The sequence below is a fragment of the Neoarius graeffei genome, chromosome 2, assembly GCF_027579695.1.
Source record: "Neoarius graeffei isolate fNeoGra1 chromosome 2, fNeoGra1.pri, whole genome shotgun sequence".
Lineage (NCBI taxonomy): Eukaryota > Metazoa > Chordata > Actinopteri > Siluriformes > Ariidae > Neoarius > Neoarius graeffei.
In genome coordinates this window covers 61677969-61705056 of record NC_083570.1, presented here as the reverse complement: position 1 = coordinate 61705056, position 27088 = coordinate 61677969, and the positions used below count along the sequence as shown (strand labels likewise).

General features: G+C 41.2%; 1 protein-coding gene across 5 annotated transcripts in view; it reads right to left on the bottom strand.

Annotated features, from left to right (window-relative positions):
- The window catches only part of myo9ab (myosin IXAb), a 228478-nt gene that overhangs the window by 69194 nt on the left and 132196 nt on the right, over window positions 1–27088 (bottom strand). For all 5 annotated transcript variants that reach the window (XM_060914594.1, XM_060914596.1, XM_060914595.1 and 2 more), the window contains exons 3-9: window positions 24482–24576; window positions 24305–24367; window positions 19265–19364; window positions 18261–18314; window positions 14461–14558; window positions 8316–8442; window positions 7333–7422 (exon numbers count right to left, since the gene is read on the bottom strand). In XM_060914594.1, the coding sequence (XP_060770577.1) occupies window positions 7333–7422; window positions 8316–8442; window positions 14461–14558; window positions 18261–18314; window positions 19265–19364; window positions 24305–24367; window positions 24482–24576 (627 nt within the window). The remainder of the gene's footprint in view (window positions 1–7332; window positions 7423–8315; window positions 8443–14460; window positions 14559–18260; window positions 18315–19264; window positions 19365–24304; window positions 24368–24481; window positions 24577–27088) is intronic.

Sequence of the window (27088 nt, the reverse complement as noted above, 5' to 3'; positions counted from 1 at the left end):
TTGGAGTCTCATCGCATCGCTCCTGTGGAGGACGGCCCCATGTGGACAGTTGGGGTTCGCGCCTGGAGGACGCTCTGGACTCTTGTAGTGGTGCTTTTGTGGCTGGGGACTGCAGATGACTTGGTGACTTTGGGACTGCGGTTGTTGTGAACGGTTTTGCGCTCGGGTTTCCATCGGTGGGGGGTTTATAACATCAACAAAACTGACTTTGTTAAAACTGTTAATGTTATAGTCATGTTGTCTGTTGTCGCCCAAATGAGGATGGGTTCCCTTTGAGTCTGGTTCCTCTCGAGGTTTCTTCCTCATGTCGTCTGAGGGAGTTTTTCCTCGCCACCGTCGCCACAGGCTTGCTCATTGGGGATAGATTAGGGATAAAATTAGCTCATGTTTTAAGTCGTTCAAATTCTGTAAAGCTGCTTTGCGACAATGTTTATTGTTAAAAGCGCTATACAAATAAACTTGACTTGACATGTAACAGAAACATGCACTTGTAGCAAAGCCCCCCACCATACAGCAGTCACAGAAATACCAGTCACACACTTAACTAGCCAGTACGCTGTACTTGACTTCTCTTCAACTTGCCTGGTCATTTAGCATTCACAGAATTCAAATTTAAACCCATTCCCTTCTTACAAAACCTCCCTTTGTGTCACTGCTATTGTATTGGAGGTGAAATACTGGGACGCTGGTTTACTGATAGCAGGCCTAAGTAAAGCATTAGTGATTTCCTCTCTCTCTCTCTCTCTCCCCCACACACACTATTATGGTTCCAGATTCCTGAAAGGCAACAAGTTTGGTGCCAAAAGCTTTCAGTGCATCCAGACCCACAAATCACCTTCTGAACCACTGATCAAGCCATAAAACAAAGCCTGCCAAGCAAGCCACTTATATTGCATCAACATGTCAAGTAACACACACCCTCACTTTCCACAGAATATCACTTTCCACGGAATATGAAAGAAGCAAACTGGAAGAAAGCTAAAATGAGAACTTGGCTGATCAAGGTAAAAATACTAAAATAGTATAGAAAGCCAAACATACTGAGCAAAGGGAGCAGAGTCTTTCAGAAGACAGTAGAGATTATCCAAGTTAATTAAAAAAAAAGCACAACTTTATTCATCACACACTTGTGAAATTCCTCTCTGCATTTAACCCATCTGAAGCAGTGAAAACACACGTGAGCAATGAGCACACATACACATACCCAGAGCAGTGGGCAGCCATGCTGACAGCGTCCGGGGAGCAGTTGGGAGTTAGGTGCCTCACTCAAGGGCACCTCAGCCCCAAGGCCGTCCCATATTAACCTCACCGCATGTCTTTGGACTGTGGGGGAAACCGGAGCACCCGCACGCAGACATGGGGAGAACATGCAAACTCCACACAGAAAGGCCCTCGCCGGCCGCTGGGCTCGAACCCAGAACCTTCTTGCTGTGAGGCGACCGTGCTAACCACTACACCACCGCGCCGGTTTGTAAAGTTCACACATTGTGTAATTTACGTGTGTATTTCAGCACATGTACGCTCCTGAATGTGTAGGTGTCTGTGTAATGATAAGGAAATAAAAAAAAATATACGAGTTAAACATCTTTGTAGACTTGCGGAGATGATTTCCGGAAGTTAAATCTGAGGTAAAATCATGCCTTCCAACCTTTCTGTATTATGGATTAGGGCCTACTGTGTTATTTTTAGCTGAACTCTGGAAGTAAGCTCAGCTCCATCCACCTACCAACATTACATAAAACGCCCCCTTTATGAATCATTACTTTTAAATCAAGCTTTAAAAACACTTCAATCAAAAGATCAGAACATCACATGCACTCACAGGAAGAGAATTTTTACAGTCTATATTTTGATAAAATGTGGCAAAACAATTTACATAAGTGACATTAAAATAAACAATTCTAAATCTTTAATACAACCTTTAAAGCTAGAACACCCAAGATGTAGGTACCTAATGGTTTTATAAACTCATGTGGTGTAGGTTATTTGATAAAGAGTGCTATGTAGAGATGAATAGAGGATTAGAGCTATTAGGATTCTGACTAACGGCTGGCTCACTGTCTTTGTGGACCATAGGCGGTATTAAATCAGCCAACTTGGTACCACTGTACTCAGAGCTCAACACAAACATACCATTAAACCAGAGCAACAACTTCCATGAGTAATATGTGAAGTTATTGGGTCATATACAGTGCTTTCCACAATTACTGGAACCCCTTGTAAAGATTGGAAATAAGTGTTTGGGGGGCGTCGTGGCTCGGGTGGATGGGGCGCCATGCCATGGGTCCGGGGACCCGGGTTCGATTCTGGCCCGAGGTCATTTCCCGATCCCTCCCCGTCTCTCTCTCCCGCTCATTTCCTGTCTCTACACTGTCCTATCCAATAATAAAGGTGAAAAAAGCCCCAAAAAATATCTTTAAAAAAAAAGAAGAAAGAAGTGTTTGAAAAATTCCACCTTATGGTGAAGTCGCTTCATCTCACTCTGAAGAAAATGAGAAAAATCCAACCTTTAATTGAAATAAATATAGTCAGAGAAAAACAAATCCCTCATCAAGAAAAAAAATTTTTCAACAAAAACACATGTGCCACTATTATTTGCAACCCTGGGAATGATAGTGAACGCAATGTAACTGAAGCATGTTTCCCATTTAAATTGTACATTTTTGTGTTGATTGGAACGTGTAGGAACTTTCAAGCTGTAATCCATGATTTCCTGATTAACCGGGGTACAAATATGAGGTGGCACAGAGATCAAATTCCCTTAGTCAACATGGGAAAGATAAGAGAACACACAAACCAAATGAGGGAGAAGTGTGTTGACCTTTATAAGTCAGGGAATGGTTATAAAATAAAAAAGCTACTCGCCTGAAAATGCCCATTTCTACTGTTAGGGCAATAATAAAAAGCGGACACCAACTGGAACTGTTACAAACTTGCCTGGAAGAGGCCCCAAGTTTATTTTGCCCCCACGTACAGTGAGGAGGAGGGTAACGGAGACCAAAAAAAATCCCCATGTATCACTGTTGGTGAATTACAAGAAAAAGTAAAATCTTGGGCTTTCCAGGTCTCTAAAACCACCATCAGATGCCATCTCCATGCCAACACATTATTTGGAAAGTATGTCAGAAAAAAGTATTTTCTGTCAGTTAACCACAAACATAAGCGCTTGAAGTTTGCAAAACGCTACAACAACTTTGACTGGAACTGTGCTCTCTGGTCTGATGTAACAAAAATGGAGCTTTTTGGCAATAAACACTCAAGGTGGGTTTGGCATTTAAGAAAAAGGATGGCTATGAAAAGAACCCAATCCAACTGTGCAACACTGTATGATGGAAGTTCTGTGATTATTTTGGGGCTGTTTTTCCTCCAAAGGCCTGGAAACCTTGTTAGGGTCCGGGGCATCATGGACTCCATGAAATACCAGAACATTTTGAATCAAAATCTGGCTGCCTGTGGCAGGAAACTAAAACTGGTTCATCATTGGATCTTCCAGGAAGACAATGATCTGAAGCGCATGTCCAAATCAACACACAAATGGTTCGCTGAGCACAGAATCAAGCTTCTGCCATGACCATCTCAGTCTGCTGACCTGAACCCCATTGAAAACCTGTGGGCTGAGCTGAAGAGGAGAAGCACAAGAGAGGGCCGAGGACCCTGGATGATCTGGAGAGATTGTGCAAAGAGGAACGGTCTCAGACGCCCTGCTCTGTATCTCCAACATTATAAAATGTTATAGGAGACTCAGTGCTGTTAGAAGAAGAAACCTTTATTTGTCACATGCACACTTCAAGCACAGTGAAATTCATCCTCTGCATTTAACCCATCTGAAGCACTGAACACACACACACACACCCAGAGCAGTGGGCAGCCACACTAGAGCACCCAGGGGTTAAGTACCTTGCTCAAGAGCACTTCAACCCAAGGCCGCCCCACGTTAACCTTCTTAATTTCCCTGAGGGAACCCGCCCAAAGGGATCAAGAAAGTTTTATCTAATCTAACCTGCATGTCTTTGGACTGTGGGGGAAACCCGGAGGAAACCCACGCAGACACGGGGAGAACATGCAAACTCCGCACAGAAAGGCCCTCACCGGCCGCTGGGTTCAAACCCAGAACCTTCTTACTGTGAGGTGACCGTGCTAACCACTACACCACCGTGCCGCACCATGCTGTTTTACTGGCAAAGGGAAGTTGTACAAAGTATTAAATGCAGGAGTGACAATAATTGTGGCACATGTGTTTTTGTTGAAAAAAAATTATTTTTTGATGAGGGAATTACTAAAAACAGACTTGAGGTTTCATGGGGTAATAACCATCTGAATTTGAAGGGTCCATTAATCACCCAAGTATTTTTATTAATAATTTGCTTCTTTTTGCATGTGTTTTTGTTGAAAATAATTTCTTGATGAGGGATTTGTTTTTCTCTGAATAAATTTATTTCAATTAAAAGTTGGATTTTTCTCTTTTTTTTTTAGCGTGAGATGAAGCGACTTCACCAAAAGGTGGATTTTTTTCTAACCCTTTTTATGAACCTTTACAAGGGGGGCCAATAACTGTGGAGGGCACAGTATACTTGTGTATATCTCCACAAGTTCATATATACAGATGGGTGAAAAATTAAAGGAAAAACTAAGATTAAATTCAGCCCTGTGATGGCCTGGCGACTTGTCCAGGGTGTACCCCGCCTTTCGCCCGTAGTCAGCTGGGATAGGCTCCAGCTTGCCTGCGACCCTGTAGAAGGATAAAAGCTGCTAGAGATAATGAGATGAGACTAAGATTAAATGTCTTCATTAGGACACCAGCAAACCATTCAGTGACCTGCCCATCATGCTGAAAGATGATCAAAGGAAGAACAAAGATGATCAGTGTGAACCCAACCCAAGAGAAGCCACGCCCCACCAGCAAAATTTCCCCATGGCTCACCAGAGCCCATGGACCACCTCACTGTAGAGGTCAATAATTCAGTAACGCATTTGGCGTAAGCCGCACACACATTCGCTCACTCATCAGGAATATGGTGAAGGATGACTCATCTGACCGGATCACTTTTTTCCACATTTCTGTAGAGTAGTGCTTATGGTTTTCTCAAATGTGCATTTATCTTTGTAATGACAGGTTTGTGTGCTGTGACCCTAACATCCCTGTTTATGTAGTTTCTTGCTGATCTGATCATGTCCTGCATTACCATGAACTACAGTTAAGTCTTCTGTTTTTCCTTATATAACACACTTATACACAAGTATCACCATCATAAAATGTGTTTTTGACCACAATATCCAGCCCTTTTACATTTGCTGATGTCTTTTACATCATTTACTGATGATCTAAATTCCAATTTCTCCACATAGCCTGACTCCGCCTACTCATCTTGCCTACTTTCATACTCGTTTGCATGCACTCTCTGATTTTTTTGGTGCTCATCTGCTCTCTGTCCTTTCCTCTTGGCTCCACAGCATATGAGATACATCCCCCCCCCTTATTTTCTCTCTAACTTCATCATGGTCAATTCTCACCCACCAGACAGCTCTTCCCCATCACACGACAGCGACCATCCAGAGAGGCTTCCTCCAAGAGGAAGCTGTTTGTGTGGCGTGGCCAGCGTCAGGTGAACAAATGATGCAGCGAGACGCTCATGATTGGCTGCCACTGCTGTAACTGACAGGGGAGAGAGTGAGTATGCTACCCCTCCTTCTTTTAGAGCATGGCCCAATTTTGCTCTCTTAAGCTCCTGGCCACGGATGGCTGTGGCATCATCAGGATTCAAACTCACGATCTCCAGATGATATGGCAAATGTTTTTTCCTGTCACTTGGGATCCAGGAGATACTTCTTTTACTTGAGAACACGCTTCCTCTCCATCTCTGTATTTCACCTCCCTTCCCTATTTTACAACAGCTAAAAAAACAGATTCATCTTCCACCTTCCTCTTACACTCACCTAATGCATCTATCTATCTATCTATCTATCTATCTATCTATCTATCTATCTATCTATCTATCTATCTATCTATCTATCTATCGTACAGTGCTTATCCATTTATTATTTCACAGTTACATAAACATGCATTTTTCGTTTTCTTCTTTTAATATTTGCTTTTGCTTTCCTTAATATTGTTGTTTTTATTACTATTATTACATTTTGCTCTGGTGCATCTCTATGGTGTCTTCAGGTACCCTGGAAGGTGCTTATAAATAAAACGCTACTATATTATTATTAAATAGGGATTACTTTTGTCACTGTCCCTGTTGAAACACAGACAGCTGAATAGACTTTGAGACTAAAGCTCCTGTTTATCAATCCCAATAATACACACTTTCAAAACTCTTTCTTTTCTTCCTCTTGCCATCTTGATAGAAATCAAAGGTTACTGGGCTTGTTTGACATTTTTATCCAGGCCACAGGGAATTGTAAGACGTTACCTATTTGTATTATGCAGTACATCTTGTTGAATCATCACAGGCTGACTGGAAGCTTTTTGTTGTATTTTTCCTCATTTTCATTCGAAAATCATTAATTTTTTAGACATTAAGTAAAAAAGTGTCATCACTTGCAATTTTTTCTCATCTCATTATCTGTAGCCGCTTTATCCTGTTCTACAGGGTCGCAGGCAAGCTGGAGCCTATCCCAGCTGACTACGGGTGAAAGGCGGGGTACACCCTGGACAAGTCGCCAGGTCATCACAGGGCTGACACATAGACACAGACAACCATTCACACTCACACTCACACCTACGGTCAATTTAGAGTCACCAGTTAACCTAACCTGCATGTCTTTGGACTGTGGGGGAAACCGGAGCACCCGGAGGAAACCCACGCGCACACGGGGAGAACATGCAAACTCCGCACAGAAAGGCCCTCGCCGGCCACGGGGCTCGAACCCGGACCTTCTTGCTGTGAGGCGACAGTGCTAACCACTACACCACCGTGCCGCCTGCAATTTTTTGTTTGTAAAAAAATGCAATACGATGGTTTTGCCTGAAGTTCCTTAGCAAGTTTGTATCATGATACAGCCTGTGTATGAGCAACACTTTTGCCATTATTTCTGTTGCATTTCAAGGGAGCAAATCCCACTCGATCAGTAATCAGAAGCTATGCTAAACACATCATTTTGTAAATATGTGGCCTTTAGGGATGTCAGAGACATTAGAAGTTTTGGCATGTTTATGAGAGTTGAGAGTAGCCCTTGAACATTTTGCACATTTACTGATACTATAAATGGATACAACAAACCCCCACTTGCATACTGATATGGTATCAACTTAAAATATGAACATATGTACCCTACTTGGTTATTTATTCATACATTTTTCGATAAAATAAATAAAATGTGTCATACCTCAGCCAATTTATAAGGTACAATAAGTCGTTCTCCAACTGTCACAGTTTTTCTTGTGGTCAGAGCCTCAAAGAGCATCTCTTCCTTTACCTAACCACAAAAAGAAAAGCAAATTCAACATTAAAAATAAGAGACCCAGCCCATGCAACCTGAGCGTTCAAGTCTTAACTACTTCATGTGGCATTAAACCAATAACATAAAAGTTAACATTTACAAAAGTGAATGAGGTGACTGTGGACAAAGTGGTGCCAAGTTACTACGTGACCAAGAAAGCACTGACATTCAGAAAAATGGTTTTGTGAATATCTGTGGCTTGAATAACAGTGATGGCAAAAACAAAACTTCTCGCAACATGTTGTTGAGGCTTCAGTAATGTTTTATTTATCTGAAAGGCTACAGATTTTCAGTCCATAAATACAGCACTGGTTTAAACGGCCTAAACTGTATGAACTCAGTGGATGCCAAAACGCATTAAACTTCCAGCATGTGGTGAATCTAAAAATGATGTGCTGCTTTATAAATGTCTCAAAAGCATATTAATATTGTGTCTGGTCAATTATGTTAAATAAATCCAGACATTTTATTGCCAAGACATTGTAAAATCTAAATAAAGCTATTCAGTGAATTTAATGGCCCTTGCCAAAATCCCAGCTTTTACATGCTGAGATCTCTTCATGACTCCAAAACAAGAGCCAAACGTATCTTAAAATTATATGTTTGATTTAAAGTTATTGCCAACTTTCTACTAAAGCTGAAAGTGAGCAAAATCTTAAAGATGATCAGATAAAATGAACTTGCTGTGGAAACGAGGGGCGTTGGTTATGGAAAATGTGTGGTCTTTATCAGATATTCTGTATAGCGTGACTGCAGTAAGATGCCATGTAGTTTGTAATCTGAACATATCTGAAAGGACTTATAGCTTTTTTTTTTTTTTAAATATTGACATTATTTCCTGGACAAAACTCTTACATGGCATGTCTTACCTCTAACAGTTCAGAGATAGTGGGGAGCACTTCAGGATTACAGATATCAATACAGTCGTCTCTGTACGTCTTCTTCTTGTAGCGAATGTTCCCCAGAAGAAGGATGGCAGACAGCAGGGAGAAGATTCTGTCAGAAAAGACATTTACTACATTAAAGATCCAATAATTAAAGAGGAAGATTAAAATTTGTTCAGTCTAATAACTTGAGAATAATCCTTTTTTTTTTGTTGTTATTTACAACCCCGATTCCAAAAAAGTTGGGACAAAGTACAAATTGTAAATAAAAACGGAATGCAATAATTTACAAATCTCAAAAACTGATATTGTATTCACAATAGAACATAGACAACATATCAAATGTCGAAAGTGAGACATTTTGAAATTTCATGCCAAATATTGGCTCATTTGAAATTTCATGGCAGCAACACATCTCAAAAAAGTTGGGACAGGGGCAATAAGAGGCTGGAAAAGTTAAAGGTACAAAAAAGGAACAGCTGGAGGACCAAATTGCAACTCATTAGGTCAATTGGCAATAGGTCATTAACATGACTGGGTATAAAAAGAGCATCTTGGAGTGGCAGCGGCTCTCAGAAGTAAAGATGGGAAGAGGATCACCAATCCCCCTAATTCTGCGCCGACAAATAGTGGAGCAATATCAGAAAGGAGTTCGACAGTGTAAAATTGCAAAGAGTTTGAACATATCATCTACAGTGCATAATATCATCAAAAGATTCAGAGAATCTGGAAGAATCTCTGTGCGTAAGGGTCAAGGCCGAAAAACCATACTGGGTGCCCGTGATCTTCGGGCCCTTAGACGGCACTGCATCACATACAGGCATGCTTCTGTATTGGAAATCACAAAATGGGCTCAGGAATATTTCCAGAGAACATTATCTGTGAACACAATTCACCGTGCCATCCGCCGTTGCCAGCTAAAACTCTATAGTTCAAAGAAGAAACTGTATCTAAACATGATCCAGAAGCGCAGACGTCTTCTCTGGGCCAAGGCTCATTTAAAATGGACTGTGGCAAAGTGGAAAACTGTTCTGTGGTCAGACGAATCAAAATTTGAAGTTCTTTATGGAAATCAGGGACGCCGTGTCATTCGGACTAAAGAGGAGAAGGACGACCCAAGTTGTTATCAGCGCTCAGTTCAGAAGCCTGCATCTCTGATGGTATGGGGTTGCATTAGTGCGTGTGGCATGGGCAGCTTACACATCTGGAAAGACACCATCAATGCTGAAAGGTATATCCAGGTTCTAGAGCAACATATGCTCCCATCCAGACGACGTCTCTTTCAGGGAAGACCTTGCATTTTCCAACATGACAATGCCAAATGCCATACTGCATCAATTACAGCATCATGGCTGCGTAGAAGAAGGGTCCGGGTACTGAACTGGCCAGCCTGCAGTCCAGATCTTTCACCCATAGAAAACATTTGGCGCATCATAAAACGGAAGATACGACAAAAAAGACCTAAGACAGTTGAGCAACTAGAATCCTACATTAGACAAGAATGGGTTAACATTCCTATCCCTAAACTTGAGCAACTTGTCTCCTCAGTCCCCAGACGTTTACAGACTGTTGAAAAGAGAAAAGGGGATGTCTCACAGTGGTAAACATGGCCTTGTTCCAACTTTTTTGAGATGTGTGGTTGTCATGAAATTTAAAATCACCTAATTTTTCTCTTTAAATGATACATTTTCTCAGTTTAAACATTTGATATGTCATCTATGTTCTATTCTGAATAAAATATGGAATTTTGAAACTTCCACATCATTGCATTCCATTTTTATTTACAATTTGTACTTTGTCCCAACTTTTTTGGAATCAGGGTTGTAGTATTCCAGTGCATATGATAAAGACTGAGGGAAGCTAAGAGAGAAGCCAACAGTCACTTGAAAAGAGTTGCACAGTGACCTGAAACTACAACCCCAATTACAAAAAAGTTGGGACACTGTGTAAAACACAAATAAAAACAGAATGTGAAGATTTGCTAATCATGGAAACCCTATACTTGATTGAAAATAATACAAAGACAACATATCAAATGTTGAAACTGAGAAATTTTTATTGTTTTTTTGAAAAATATATGATTATTTTGTATTTGATGTCGGCAACACGTTTCAAAAAAGTTGGGACAGGGGCAACAAAAGACTGAAAAAGTTGTGTAACGCTAAAACCCCCCCAAACTAATTTGGTTAATTGGCAACAGGTCAGTAACATCCATCCATCCGTCCATTATCTGTAGCCGCTTATCCTGTTCCAGGTCAGTAACATGACTGGGTATAAAAAAAAGAGCATCCCAGAGAGGATGAGTCTCTCAGAAGTAAAGATGGGGAGGGGTTCACCGCTCTGTGAAAGACTGTGTGGGGAAAACAGTGCAACAATTTAAGAATAACGTTCCTCAATGTAAAATTGCAAAGAAAGTGGGAAATACATCATCTATGGCAGCGTTTCTCAACCTTTTTTCAGTTACGGCACCCTTCAGAAGTATGCAAATTCTCAAGGCACCCCCATATAAAATATACACAGTCACGCTGACCATACGCTGACCCCGGCAGTGACGTTGTGACATGGGAAAGGGGGCCGTGAGACACATTTTGATGATGCATGAGGCGGCGATGATCTGCATTAGTGTAACTATTGTTTTTTGGAATTTTAATTCATTTTATTTATTTCAATTTTAGAATATATAATTTTTTGACGGCACCCCTAACGAAGCGGGCGGCACGGTGGTGTAGTGGTTAGCGCTGTCGCCTCACAGCAAGAAGGTCCGGGTTCGAGCCCCGTGGCCGGCGAGGGCCATTCTGTGTGGAGTTTGCATGTTCTCCCCGTGTCCGCGTGGGTTTCCTCCGGGTGCTCCGGTTTCTCCCACAGTCCAAAGACATGCAGGTTAGGTTAACTGGTGACTCTAAATTGAGCGTAGGTGTGAATGTGAGTGTGAATGGTTGTCTGTGTCTATGTGTCAGCCCTGTGATGACCTGGCGACTTGTCCAGGGTGTACCCCGCCTTTCGCCCGTAGTCAGCTGGGATAGGCTCCAGCTTGCCTGCAACCCTGTAGAACAGGATAAAGCGGCTAGGGATAATGAGATGAGATGAGATGTTTGGAGAATGTGTGTATGATCCCAAGAACACCATACCAACAAAGAAATAGGAGATGGGAGCATCATGATATGGGGCTGCTTCCTTGCAAAGAGTACTGGGGCATTATGCATCACTGAAGGAAATATTAATACAGCAAAGTACCAGACAAGATTAGAGAAGTTTCAACCAAGAAACTGAATCTGGGGAGAAGGTGGATGTTTCAGCAAGACAACAGCCCCAAACATATGGCCAAAATAATTCAAGACTGGTTTCTAATTGGCCTATCTTGATATAAACAAGGTTACTCATTGAAATGGAAAAAATATTGTGATTAAGACAGGGAAGAAAACAATCTACTGGAGGGCATGACGTATTAAGGGTATCGCCAGGATGAAGTGTTCTACTCCTATCAGGGACTAAAGGATTGATGCAATCTCAACGAGAAGAGCAACTTTCGGAAATACCTCCAATTACAGAGTTGTGTACAGTCTATGAGTTACAATACAGGACAGGATGAACGTGTACTGCACAAGATTTTGATATTTCCCAATATTGTCCAATCAGTCTCTGTATTTTATAAAATGGTAGCAGATGCTCTGTATGGCAAAAGTGAGAATTTGAGAAGGGATCTGGGCATTGAGCTTGAACAAAAGGTCTGGGAGAATACTGTCCCTAAAATGGCTTGGCAAGTAAAGGATATTAAGAGCAAATGTATGCATTATAAAGTAATTAACAGATGTTATTGGACTCCAGTTAGACTTAAAAAGCTTGGTCTAATTCATAGCAGTGAATGCTGGAAATGTAAGAGTCCTGTGGGTATTTTTCCAACACTTGACGTGGAACTGTCCGCTGGTTTCCCCATTTTGGATCCAAGTAGTTGGGGCAATTGAGACGTGGTTGCATCATCTCTTGCCAAGCTTGTCACGTTTTTCCATTCTTGGAGACAAAATCTGTGCTACCAGCTGGATTTTCAAAGGCACAGTTTGGGATAGCTTTTGCAGGTTTCCTTAATGAAGCTAATATTATGCTAAGGAACTGGAAAACTACAAGCATTCCTTGTTATAAGACCTGGATCGAACTCAAGATGAGTACAGCCTCATACAAGTTAATGCTAACCATACATGTCAACCTTTGGTCAGTCAAACCTGTATAACCAACCTCCAAAATCCGTATTTCCCTTATAAAATCCTTATAAGATGCAAATTTTAATAATTTACCTAAAATTTGAATGATAATTAACAATGATATATCCAAGTTACTTTTTATTCAATATTAATAACAATAAACCTTCAGAATGAATACAAAGCTCCAATGTTCGACAAAAACACAAAGTGTCACTCTAATGTTCTGAATTGTACTCCATGACAGCTTTTTTTAGCACGCTGCACCAAAACCTCACTAGGCTGCATGTCACAGCAAGTGTCTGTGTTGATCTTGCCGGAGTGCCCATTCAGAATCTTTTCAGTCGCTAGTGAAAGTCGCTCAGGTGGAAATACGCTTTTCAAACAAAATGTTACTTCCCGGTTGGCGGGATTCTCGCAATGTGGTGTGCGCATGATCAGAAGTGGAACGAAGTCTCGCTACCACAAGATAACGCGCAATTTCATAAGACTCTTTACTGGCTGTTTGTGCTTTCTGTGGTGTACAGTACGCTTGTAAATGTTATGCGCTCTTTTATCATCGTGGGAATTGATTATAGCTCTAAATAAATATTGATGTTTTTTTTAAAGAATCTGTATAACGTTATTTGTACGCCCGTATACTACGTTTATTGAATCAAATCCGTATAAAATACGGACATTCCGTATAGGTTGACATGTATGGCTAACCAAGCTGAAATATTCTGTATCTAAATTCACAGAAATGTGGGGTAGCTTCCTGAGGTGGGGATCATTAGAAAGCAGTATGTAATAGAAAGACTTAATATCATGTGGGGTGTTGTGTGTTGTCAGGAGAACGAGGCGCTGTGAGCCATCATGCTATGCTGTTGTGTTAGCGTTTGTTTTTCATTTTTGTTTTCTGTCTTTGTTTGTGTATTTTGTTACCTGTAGACTACCACTTAAATAGTATCTTTGGTATTGTAACGTTACAGTGTGTTTGAAAGAATAAAACATAATAATAATAATAATAATAATAATAAAATGGCTTCTAAACAAAGAAGATGAAAGCCTTGCTTGGCTGAGCCAATCTCCTGAGTTTATTTATGGAGGATTTTGCAAGTCTATCAAAGGGACCCTTTCAACCTTGGGGAACTGAAAATGATTTGCCAAAAGGAATGTCATATAATGGTACCACAATGCTGCAAAAAGCTAATTACTTCCTAGCGTAGACATCTTAAAGCTGTAATTGCCAACAGCAGCAATTATGGCAGCAGCAACAACAACAAAGTACTAATATTGGTAATCCATGGTGTCCTAATACTTTTAGCCCCTAACGTATCTTTATTCTTATGTATATTTATAAGTACAAACTCAAAAGATTATTGTGTGCAAATTTGAAGTGGGCGGCACGGTGGTGCAGTGGTTAGCGCTGTCGCCTCACAGCAAGAAGGTCCGGGTTCGAGCCCCATGGCCGGCGAGGGCCTTTCTGTGTGGAGTTTGCATGTTCTCCCCGTGTCCGCGTGGGTTTCCTCCGGGTGCTCCGGTTTCCCCCACAGTCCAAAGACATGCAGGTTAGGTTAACTGGTGACTCTAAATTGAGCGTAGGTGTGAATGTGAGTGTGAATGGTTGTCTGTGTCTATGTGTCAGCCCTGTGATGACCTGGCGACTTGCCCAGGGTGTACCCCGCCTTTCGCCCGTAGTCAGCTGGGATAGGCTCCAGCTTGCCTGCGACCCTGTAGAACAGGATAAAGCGGCTACAGATAATGAGATGAGATTTGAAGTGGCTATATGTACAATAAGTATCTACTTATTTCCCCTCACTGTTATTTGGCAACGCATTCAGGTTTGAACTTCTGTGTGATTATTAACAAAGGAGACTTTTTTCCACATTACTGGTATATAAAGTTAAACATAATGTCCTCTTCGTGCTAGTGAAGTGGTATGATGTGTTTCGTACTGTTTACGGGTGGCTGGCAAGAATCCCACCATCTCCATGGCGAGTTGTAGTCTCTCAAAGTCATGCTTCAGATCCTCTCCTTCCACAGTGAAACAGTCCTAAAAAGGTCAAGGTTTCTGCATCAGAACAGCTTTCAAAAATTCCAGTCACTCACTGCAAAAGTTTTGCATGCTTATTATCTCTCACACTGTAGCCAACTACAACATGCTTAGCTATTAATATGCTAGTATACCAAAGTTACAAAACGTCTTCAGCAGCAGCAACGAAATCTCCACAAACTTTCATTAATTAACAGCAGAACTATGGTATATGGAAATACTGTCTTAAATAGTGTCTCGCACCAAGTTCTTCACCCAGAGATGATGGCAAGAACATTTCTGGGACAAAACAGTGTGTGTTCAACTTTAGCGAACAATACCCTTTGTGACCAGCTCAGCGATGCCACATTTTTCAGTTTTACAACGTTAGCACGTGTATGCATACATGTAGTGCATGAAATCTCGACTCACAGTGTGTATGCATGTTTTTTGTTTTTTTTCCTCAGACTGCTTGTTTTATTGCTTGCCCAGCTTATCATTATTACATACCAGGGCTTCTGTTAAACCTTCAGCTCTATGAGTGAGGTCCAGGAAGCTCTTTACACCTCATCAAAACCCATTCATTTTTTTTTCCTACCAAGGCCCAACCATGTGCCACAGAGGAAAAAGTCAGTTCTCCAAGTTTATGTGCTCTCGTTCCAATTAAAATGCTGACTTGCTGCTTTTTATCAGCCAACTGACAATATTTGATACATTAAAACACACTGGAAAAACAAAGTCTATGTAGCTGGCAGAAGGAGCTGGAGCTACAGGCCAAACACCAAAACCCGAACACCAGTGTAGCTAAAAAGAAAGTGGTCCTGCTGGCTAGTTTGGTGCCCTGTGCGTTGCTTTTTTTTCACTTCTCGACGTTCTACAAGGAAGCTTCCAGAGGCAGAGCAGTAATTAAAGAACTTAATCTGGTACACAGATACAGTTGTGGTCAGAAGTTTACATACAGTGACATGAATGTCATCTTGGATATGAATGTCATGGCAATATTTGGGCTTTCAGTAATTTCTTTGAACTGTTCTTTTTCTGTGGCAGAATGATTGTACAGCATACGTCTTTAATAATACAACAACAAAAAAAACCACTAGAATTTGGTGCACAAGTTTTAATTTTCTTTGGGTTTTCTGAAATCAACACAGGGTCAAAATTATACATACAGGGTCAAAAATTTACATACATACACTCACTTAGATTATTAATTCAGAGGTGCTGAAACTTCCATAATGTCTCTTATCTTGCCAAGGCCGAGGTCTTTTAACTTCCTGTTAGTGATCATGATTGACTACAGCTGGTAGCTTCTCTGTGCCTTCATAAAAAGGGTTTATTTACAGCACTCATTGGATTGACCAACGCACAGTAAAATGGGAAAGTCCAAGGAGCTCAGTGCAGATCTGAGAAAGAGGATCGCAGATATACACAACTCCGGAATGTCTCTTGGAGCCATTACTAAACAACTGCAAATTCCAAGATCAGTTCAAACAATTGTATCCAAGTTATTGTGAGGTGTAGTCACTGTCAAGCCACTTTGCTTCAAGAAAACCCAAACCGTCACCCTCAGCTGAAAGGGAATTGGTTTGGATTGTCAGGAACAACCTGGGAACCACCATGGCACAGCCCTGGCATGAACTGGAAGCTGATGGATCAAGGCCTACAGTTCAGATCACCGTGGACTAAGAGGCTGCTATCCAAGAAATGCTCCAAAATTGACACCTTCAAGCTTAACTAAAGTTTGAAGCTGACCACAAGGACAAAGCAAAACCCTTCTGGAGGATAGCTGTATGGTCAGATGAGACAAACATTGAGTTGTTTGGCCACAATGACCACCATGTACAGAGGGACACTGTACCAGCTGGTGGTGGTGGTAGGATCATCATGCTCTGGGGCTGTTTTGCTGCCAGTGGAACTGGTTCATTGCACAAAGTGGATGGGATAATGAAGGAGGAGGACTATCTCAGAATTCTTCAGTGTAAACCATCAAAAACTTGAACATGACTTGGGACGTGGGAGTTACAACAGGACAATGAACCCAAACATACATCAGAGCTGGTTGTGGAGGATAAAGCAGGCTAACATTAAGCTTTAAAATAAGCCCTGACTTCAACCCTATTGAAAAGATATGGACTACGATTATAAGTCGAGTCAATGCCAAGAAAAAAAACAACACATTTAATTGAACTCAACCAATTCTACCATGAAGAGTTGTGAAATATCCAACCAGAATTCTGCCAGAAGCTTGTTCATGGTAAACAAAAATGTTTGGTCAAGGTGAATATTGCCAAGAGACATTTTACCCAAATATTAGTTGTGTGTATGTGTATTTTTGACCCTGTATGTATAATTTTGACCCTGTGTTGATTTCAGAAAACCCAAAGAAAATTAAAACTCGTGCACCAAATTCTAGTGTTTGGTTTTTTTTTGTATTATTAAAGACGTATGCTGTACAATCATTGTGCCACAGAAAAAGAACAGTTCAAAGAAATTACTGAAAGCCCAAATATTGCCATGACATTCATATCCAAGATGACATTCATGTCACTGTATGTAAACTTCTTTCCACAACTGTGCATCTTTTTAGATGAACCGTGGCTCATCTATCACAACATTAGTATATGTAAATACAGTACATACACATGTATTCATTCATATACATTGCTCATATACTCATTCTTGGATAAGAAAATTGGTTAGATGCTCCAGTGATATTAAGGAAAAGTGACGTTAAGGAAGCAGTTTAAAAAAAAAAAAAGTACAGCACTGACACAGAGCATGGGCATTACAACAATATTGGCACAATTGTTGCAATGCCTGCTGCAAAAATAACACAGGACTAAGGCCCACTTTACACGGGGACGGTCTGAAACAAAAACGCAAAAGTCCGTTTTCGTTCTCACTTTTTTCCGCGTCTACACGACCGTTTTCAAGGAGGAAATCTGCGTCTATACGGTGACGCATAAATGTGTGGAATTCAATTGGATGTGCATGCCAGGCGGCTAGGTGGTGCTGTGAAAGACCTCCGCTATGTCTGCACGCATGCGCAACGTCTTCCGTCTTATCTGATCTGCACCGCGAAAACGTTGACTACTCTGGCTATGGTAAGTAAGAAAGTAAGTAAAAAAGTAAGAGCATGCTATACCCGCCTCTGTTCATTAACGGTATATGTGCAGGTTCGGTATAGATGTTCGAAGGACTCCTGGACGTTTATTAAAGCTTACTTTTTTACTTACTTTCTTACTTCCCGGGCTGGCATGTACAGTATATGACATATGTATGACGTAAACGCGTACCCGACGTGAGCAGATCTGAGCAGAGTTTCGCGTATTGGGTAGTTTAGACGGATATGCAACGGGGGCTGTTTTTAAACTTATCCACTCTGGAAGGCGTTTTCAATTTTTTCAGTTTTTCAGCCTCGGAAACGCCGTCCCCGTGTAGACGAAAGGCACTTCCGATAAAATGTTTAGTCGTTTTTACCCGACAGCGTCCTCGTGTAAACGGGCCCTGAAGCAGGCGTACACAAATAAATATGTGCTGATGTGCAGACAAGACCCCACAGAGTACAGCACAGACAGAAAGCCAGTGCCTGCCACTGAGTACGCACACACACACACACGACTAACCGAAGCAGAAAAGAGAAGGGGGGGGAGAGGTAGCATTATGGAAGCATTGTTCACACCCGGCACAAACAGGTTATACACACATTCAGACAATACTGACCAGCTCGCTCTCATAGTAATTTTCCCAGTGTAGTCTGTGCACTTTCTTTGTCATCTGGAAGTTAAGTTACAAGGTGTTAGGAGGTACAGATAACCACTCCCTCTCTCAATGACACACACACACACACACACACACACACACACTGTACATGAGGGGCAGATAAGACACAAGATATGATGCATAAGAACAAACATACAAACAAATATCCTGTAATTGATAAGTGATGTTTACAGACACCCATACGGAAATCCTGTACAGACTTCTGAAGAATAAACATGGATTCAATCATGAAATTAGCACATTTTCAATAGCCATCTTTTTTTTTTAGTTTTCAGTTATTAGTTATATATTAAACAACAGTAATAAATAGACACGGTCAGAGCTAAATATGGAAGAAAGGGTTGAAGTTTGCCAAATGCAGGGCCATTAAAACCAGCGAGGAATCGTCAGTCGCGCGATCTGAGGGAGCATTCTGTAGTTACAGAGCTGATGAGGGAAGCAGCACTGAGAACAGCTTGGTATTGAGAAAGCACGTAGCTGTCTATCATGACGGGAAAGGTAGAACGCCCGCCCCATCTCATACTGGCTCTGCCCCATGCTTCCGACCATGACTATCACCATGGCAACAGGGGCACCCAGCAACATGCAGCATCGTCATGTTCTTTGTGTGAGAAGGATCACAGGGTGTACGTAGTAGTGACAAATATCTGGGGGAAAAAACAAGCAGTGTGCTTCTTTCACCAAAAAAAAAAAAAGTGAATGACGGAATAAAGGTATCTGAATCCTTTTTTTTTTTTTGCATGTATAGTACTTGGTGTAGTATATAAGCACGGTGTAGTTCTGTGTGCTTTCTCCTGACTGAGTAGAGATAAATGAATATCAGATGAACACTATTTTGACAGAGAATTTTTTTTTTTTTTAAAAAGGATAATGAACAAACTGTTTTCAACCTGCTGTGAGTTAAGAGCTCTGAGGGGAAGAGAAAAGGACAAACCGAGTCTCACCTGGTTGAGGTAATGATACTCGTCTGGTTTCAGCAGGTGGAAGGCTTTTCTCTCCTCATCACTTGCTCCCGCCAAAAGGTAATAAAACACATGGTAATTCCTATTGACAAAGAGAAAATTTGGTATACCAAAAAAAAAAAAAAACCACCCCAGCACAATTCAGAATGCACCAACCTTTCCTTGAATATGACTGAGATCCATCACAAGAAAATTTGCACTATATTAACACATTTGCATCATAAACATGCTATATGGTCAAAAGTTTGTGGACACCAGACCATCACACCTGTATGTGCATCACACCATCCCATTCCAGATTTAGTCCCCCTTTGAGTTATAATAAAGAAGAAGAAACTTTTATTCGTCACATGCACACTTCAAGCACAGTGAAATTCATCCTCTGCATTTAACCCATCTGAAGCAGTGAACACACACACACTCAGAGCAGTGGGCAGCCACACAAGAGCGCCCGGGGCAAGGCCGCCCACGTCAATCTAACCTGCATGTCTTTGGACTGTGGGGGAAACCGGAGCACCCGGAGGAAACCCATGCAGACACCATAAGGGGAGAACATGCAAACTCTACACTTAAAGGCCCTCGCCAGCCGCTGGGTTGGAACCCAGAACCTTCTTACTGTGAGGCGACCGTGCTAACCACTACTCCACCGTGTCGCCCCGGAAAGTGGGGCGTGGCTGTGGAGATGTGCGCTCATCAATGAGGTCAGGCACTGACGTTGGGTGAGGAGGTTTGGCACACAGTCAACGTTCCAGTTCATCCCAAAGGTGTTCAGTGGGGTTGAGTTCTTCCACTCCAACCTTAGCAACCCATATCTTCATGGAGCTCGCTTTGTGCACAGGGGCACTGTCATGCTGGAACAGGTTTACTTCTACCGAAAGGGAATCTTAAAGCTACAGCAATCCTCAATAATTGTGTAGGATGTCTCTATCATTCTAGAGACAATTGTGTGCTTCTGACTTTGTGTCAGCAGTTTAGAGTAGGCCCACAGATGAGTGTGATGGCCAACTGTCCACATACTTTTGACCACAGAGTGTACATATTTACCTTCACTCATTAACTACACCCAGGGTAGGCCCACTGGAGTTTTCTTAAACAAATAACTCTAATTCAAATGTAAAAATACATATTGAAAAAAAAACACTATGTATTTGTACATAATTAACTGCTACATATTAAGATCTTTTTGCACGTCTCCATGTTAAATTCTGTAAAATTATAACCATGTACAAAAATCTGGCCACCTGTAGTGTATACATAGTTAAACTCAAACAAACAGACTCTGGCACTGGCATAACTAGGACTAACAAGCTGGCTCTCAGATCACAAGACTTCTTTTCTGGGAATATGAAGCAACTGAACAGCTTTTTAATAGATGCCAGGTCTTAGGAGTTCAATTGGGTCCAGTTGGGTTTGTGAGTGATATTTGCTTTTCTCTCACAGAACAAGGAGCACAGCAGCACATGTGAGACTGAGGATTCATATGACTGATGACTGATGAGAGAGCAATGATTATTAAAACCTGCAGATACCGTAACAGGCTGAAGAAATAGAGGACATGGACCAGTTAAGAAAAGTAATTACAAGGATGTAACTGAACACAAATACATTATTAGGATTGAACAGATACAGGAGGCAAGCTATTATTATTTTTTCCTCCATTGTTTCATCCACCAGTTAACTGTGAACGCCAGCTGACTCCAGAGCCAGGTTGTACTTGCTTTGTGTCCTTGTTTTGTATGATGCTTCCGGTTTAACATTTCCTTTTTAAAATGTCCTCATCACTTCCCAGCAGACCCCATGCTGTGCACAGCATATCACTGCTGGGGTCTCCAAATTTAATTGCATTCATTGTAAAATATACTAACGTTTATGTGTGTCTTTTATCATTATTAAAAGAAAATCAAATGGCCACTCTAATTAAATTGTTCTTATATTGTGGTAATTAAAAATAACTAGCATAGTGGTGGAGTTTAGATCATTTTTAAACAGATGACAGGAGTGATCAGATACCCAGGGCTGAAACCACCAATAAAAAGGGGACTGGATATCAGAGAAAACATATCAGATCTCTGATCCAGTAACAAATGGCAAAGACTGAAACTGGATTTGGAAATGTCCTAATTTTTTTGGAAGTGGAATTGTTTGGATATTAAAACACTGGACTGTTTTTTCTTTTGTTATGAATGATTGTATTATATTTATACTTTGTGTTAAATTTTTTTTTTATTATACTTACAATGTAAATGTTTCTATGTGAAAGAGTTTAACTGTGAAGTCAGTCACTTCAGATTAAGAAAAGCATTTTAAAGCTTACAGTGGTGCTTGAAAGTTTGTGAACCCTTTACAATTTTCTATATTTCTGCATAAATATGACCTAAAACAGCATCAAATTGTCACACAAGTCCTAAAAGTAGATAAAGAGAACCCCTGTTAAACAAATGAGACAAAAATATTATACTTGGTCATTTATTTATTGAGGAAAATGATCCAATATTACATATCTGTGAGTGGCAAAAGTATGTGAACCTTTGCTTTCAGTATCTGGTGTGACCCCCTTGTGCAGCAATAACTGCAACTAAACATTTCCGGTAACTGTTGATCAGTCCTGCACACCGGCTTGGAGGAATTTTAGCCCGTTCCTCCGTACAGAACAGCTTCAACTCTGGGATGTTCGTGGGTTTCCTCACATGAACTGCTCGCTTCAGGTCCTTCCACAACATTTCCATTGGATTAAGGTCAGGACTTTGACTTGGCCATTCCAAAACATTCACTTTATTCTTCTTTAACCATTCTTTGGTAGAACGACTTGTGTGCTTAGGGTCGTTGTCTTGCTGCATGACCCACCTTCTCTTGAGATTCAGTTCATGGACAGATGTCCTGACATTTTCCTTTAGAATTCGCTGGTATAATTCAGAATTCATTGTTCCATCAATGATGGCAAGCCGTCCTGGCCCAGATGCAGCAAAACAAGCCCAAACCATGATACTACCACCACCATGTTTCACAGATGGGATAAGGTTATAATTCTGGGATGCAGTGTTTTCCTTTCACCAAACATAACACTTCTCATTTAAACCAAAAAGTTCTATTTTGGTCTCATCCATCCACAAATTTTTTTTCCAATAGCCTTCTGGCTTGTCTACGTGATCTTTAGCAAACTGCAGATGAGCAGCAATGTTCTTTTTGGAGAGCAGTGGCTTTCTCCTTGCAACCCTGCCATGCACACCATTGTTGTTCAGTGTTCTCCTGATGGTGGACTCATGAACATTAACATTAGCCAATGTGAGAGAGGCCTTCAGTTGCTTAGAAGTTCCCCTGGGGTCCTTTGTGACCTTGCCGATTATTATATGCCTTGCTCTTGGAGTGATCTTTGTTGGTCGACCACTCCTAAGGAGAGTAACAATGGTCTTGAATTTCCTCCATTTGTACACAATCTGTCTGACTGTGGATTGGTGGAGTCCAAACTCTTTAGAGATGGTTTTGTAACCTTTTCCAGCCTGATGAGCATCAACAACGCTTTTTCTGAGGTCCTCAGAAATCTCCTTTGTTCGTGCCATGATACACTTCCACAAACGTGTTGCGAAGATCAGACTTTGATAGATCCCTGTTCTTTAAATAAAACAGGGTGCCCACTCACACCTGATTGTCATCCCATTGATTGAAAACAACTGACTCTAATTTCACCTTCAAATTAACTGCTAATTCTAGAGGTTCACATACTTTTGCCACTCACAGATATGTAATATTGGATCATTTTCCTCAGTAAATAAATGACCAAGTATAATATTTTTGTCTCATTTGTTTAACTGGGTTCTCTTTATCTACTTTTAGGACTTGTGTGAAAATCTGATGATGTTTTAGGTCATATTTATGCAGAAATACAGGAAATTCTAAAGGGTTCACAAACTTTCAAGCACCACTGTAGTAGATTTTAAAGAAAAAAAAATATGACATTGGTATTGCTATTGACTAGGCATGTAACAATTCACTCAATTCACGATTTGATTCAATTCAATTCACGATATTGGGCTCACGATTCTATTTTCCCCACAATATTTTTGAAAAAAGTTAAATGAAGAAAATATTATTACCAAAAAATACAAGATTTATTTTCCTATTCTATATCAACTTAAATATTCATTTTGTTAAATTAAAAAAAAAAACACTTTTCATTTTCTTAATAAGACCAATAATTATTTATCTACATTTTTAAAGGTTGGTGTAAAATATAGTAACCCATGAATGAAAATATTCCTTTTATTAAAAAAAAAAAAAAAAACGTTTTAAAAATTAGGCCTTTTCTTCATAAACCATCCATCCATCTTCTACCGCTTATCTGGACCCGGGTTGCGGGGGTAGCAGCCTAAGCAGAGCAGCCCAGACTTCCCTCTCCCCGGCCACCTCCACCAGCTCTTCCGGAGGAATACCGAGGCGTTCTCAGGCCAGCCGAGAGATGTAATCTCTCCAGCGTGTCCTGGGTCTGCCCCGGGGTCTCCTCCCGGTGGGACATGCCCAAACCTTTATGAACATTTGTACTACCTCCATTTGCTTCAGCTTTCAACAGTCTGTATAAACAACTCCGATTTCTTGCTAAATCTGTTTGTACAGTCAATCACACAAAAGCTCTTTCCCAGTTTAGATCGTTTATTTTTTTCCTCGGAGTTTTCACAGCATTAGAGCTGTGTTACTTCCGCCTAGGGTGAAGTTCATTGCCCCATTCTGCTGTCTAAACAATGCAATTACTGTGAGGAAAAAGTCAGAGATTACACAGCTTCATAATAATCACGATTCATTTTTTTATTTCATCAATTCGAATCATCATAAATTTGTATCACGCTTTATTGACGCACAATATATTATTAAATGCCAAGTATCAGCTATTACTCAAGGTTTCAGTATTGGTATCGGAAGAGAAAGAGTAGTATTGCACAATCTCTACAGACTACTGTATAGATATAGTTATTTGGAGCACTAAACAGATACAGATACTTGCATTGTAAAAGAGTCGTCGTGTGATCTTACCTCTCATTGTACTCCTGATAGACCAGTCTAGATTTCTCTAGTAGATATTTCTCAACATAGGCTCTGAAACATAATAAAGAGCACATTATGATAAAAAAGCAAGCAAGAGATCATTTAAATTAGGAAAATGAATGAGATATGCAGTAAGAAGATGAGACATGCTGTTCGCTAGCTTACCCTCTCACTGTGCCACTCTCCTGATAGTTAACTTGGATGAACTTGCCGAAGCGGCTGGAGTTGTTGTTGTGGGCTGTTTTAGCATTCCCAAATGCCTGAGGACAAAAAAAAAAAAGAAAAAGTCTTTTAGAAAAGAAAACAATCAAAACACCAAATGGAACAGCAAGCAACGGCAAAGTGTGGAGCTCTGAGACATCCTGATCAGAGTGAACAGGCAGCAGCACTGACAAGAACATGTTCATTGACTGCATAGTTCTCTAGTAACACACGGCTCTTTCCGCATTACATTTATTCATGCTCAGTGGCAGAATTGCAGCTGACAAAGCTAACAGTTGACCACATGGCCAATGAAATCACATATTAATCACACAGTTGCTTGGTGTTCGTTATTCCCAGTCAATGTCTGCTCAGTGCAGAAATAACTGAAAGAATAAATCTCTCAAAGGCACTTCTCGTCCTCCATCTCCTGTACTGACAGGAAACTCCACCATTCACATCCAGTTCAGCTCATTTCAATTAACATGCTCTGTTATGGAGGCCCTCCTACCGTACATATAACACTCATATCGTTACTGCTCAGCTTATTCTGCAGCTCATGCAGAAACACACATGCCTGATCACGACTTGCCTGCCTCTGGGAGCATTCAAAAACTTTTGGAGGGAATTCTTCGCAAGCCAACTAACTATTTTAAAAACATATCTACTGGAAGGAAATATGGGCCCCAAAAGTATTTGCGAATCTCCTGAATTTATTAAACAATTCGATCTGGGGGGCGGCACGGTGGTGTAGTGGTTAGCGCTGTCGCCTCACAGCAAGAAGGTCCGGGTTCGAGCCCCGGGGCCGGCGAGGGCCTTTCTGTGTGGAGTCTGCATGTTCTCCCCATGTCCGCGTGGGTTTCCTCCGGGTGCTCCGGTTTCCCCCACAGTCCAAAGACATGCAGGTTAGGTTAACTGGTGACTCTAAATTGAGCGTAGGTGTGAATGTGAGTGTGAATGGTTGTCTGTGTCTATGTGTCAGCCCTGTGATGACCTGGCGACTTGTCCAGGGTGTACCCCGCCTTTCGCCCGTAGTCAGCTGGGATAGGCTCCAGCTTGCCTGCGACCCTGTAGAACAGGATAAAGCGGCTAGAGATAATGAGATGAGATGAGAATTCGATCTGGATGTTAGCTTAGCTGCTATTTCATCTTTCCATCCAGTAAAACTGCCTGTGTGCAAACTGCTTAAAAGGTACTGCAGGTAGTTTAAGAAGGAAACACAGAGATGAGACCATGTAGTGGAGGCTACTCTTGTATAAACACGCTGAACTCCACACGGTGAAGAAAGGAGAAATTAATAGCAGGCAATGTGTGAACCTGAACATGGCTGTGAAACTCAAGAACGTTCCTGAGGCCTGGAGGCCGCTGGGAGCCATCAGTACACGAGCGGTAAGTTAAAGCCACCCCACTGTACAGTGCTGTAGTGTCGAGTGTGCTCTTGCTGGGTTCTGGTATGTTAAACTGTCCATCTGGGACTTAAAAAGCCAGACAGTCAGTCAGAGAAAGAGAATGCCAAAGGAAAAAAAAAAAAAACATGCTTATTCCTTATACAGTACTATCAGAAGTTGATGTGGTAACCACATTGCTGTATTTTTACGAAAGCAGAGATTGATTTTCCAGAGTACAGAAAAAGATTTAATAAACGTTCTGCAGTGTTAAACAAACTCAGTGGTGCGTCATAGTGCTAGAGATACTGCAACACTATGTGTGGCTCCTATTAGAAAGTAATGTAAGTGGATTGTGGTCTGGCCAGGAGTCATCACACACTGTTACATGCTGTTAATATGGACGCGAACACAGAAAAGCGCAATTTCACACCCTCCCAGTCAGACAGGGTAAACGCTTGCCTCATTCTAGCTCGGCCAGGGTTTAGTGATGGCTCAAAGCAACAGACACAGGACTGGCACTGACTGCTAACTGCTTGCTTTCTCTCATACTCAGGGCATTTTCAGCTTCTTTTTCTCAATCACCACGTGTAAATAGTTCCATACGCATTACGGACGCAGTTCATCGTGAAAAAAAACACCAAACATTTTTTTGACTTCATAGTGCGAGAGATACTGCTGCAGTATACGTGGCTCCGACTCGCAAGTAATGGAAGTGGATTGTGGTCTGGCTCATTCACACCTAGGGGCAATTTAGTGTAGTCAATCCACCTACCTGCAATTTTTTGGGGAGATGGAAAGAAACCGGAGAACTCGGACACAAGGAGAACGTGCGAAACTTCACACGGACTCAGGATCAAATCGCAGTCCCTGGAGCTGTGAGGCAGCAATGCTACGTCTATACTAATTACAGATAGAGAAGAAAATACTGTACGATTCTGGTTGTCCAACATGGCTGCCTCTATAATGCTACAGCATTCATTCACATGATGTTCATTTCTGCAGCCAATATTGCGTCCGAATCCACGATATATCACCGAGTTATATATTTACAGCAAAATATGTCCTCATAGTTCACTGCTATTCATCTTTTTGCGCTTCCCTAAGAAACAGTCCTTTTTCTTCAACTGACTCCACGGTTCAAAATGCAAACCTTAAATACTCGGAAAGCTCCAAAACGAGCAGG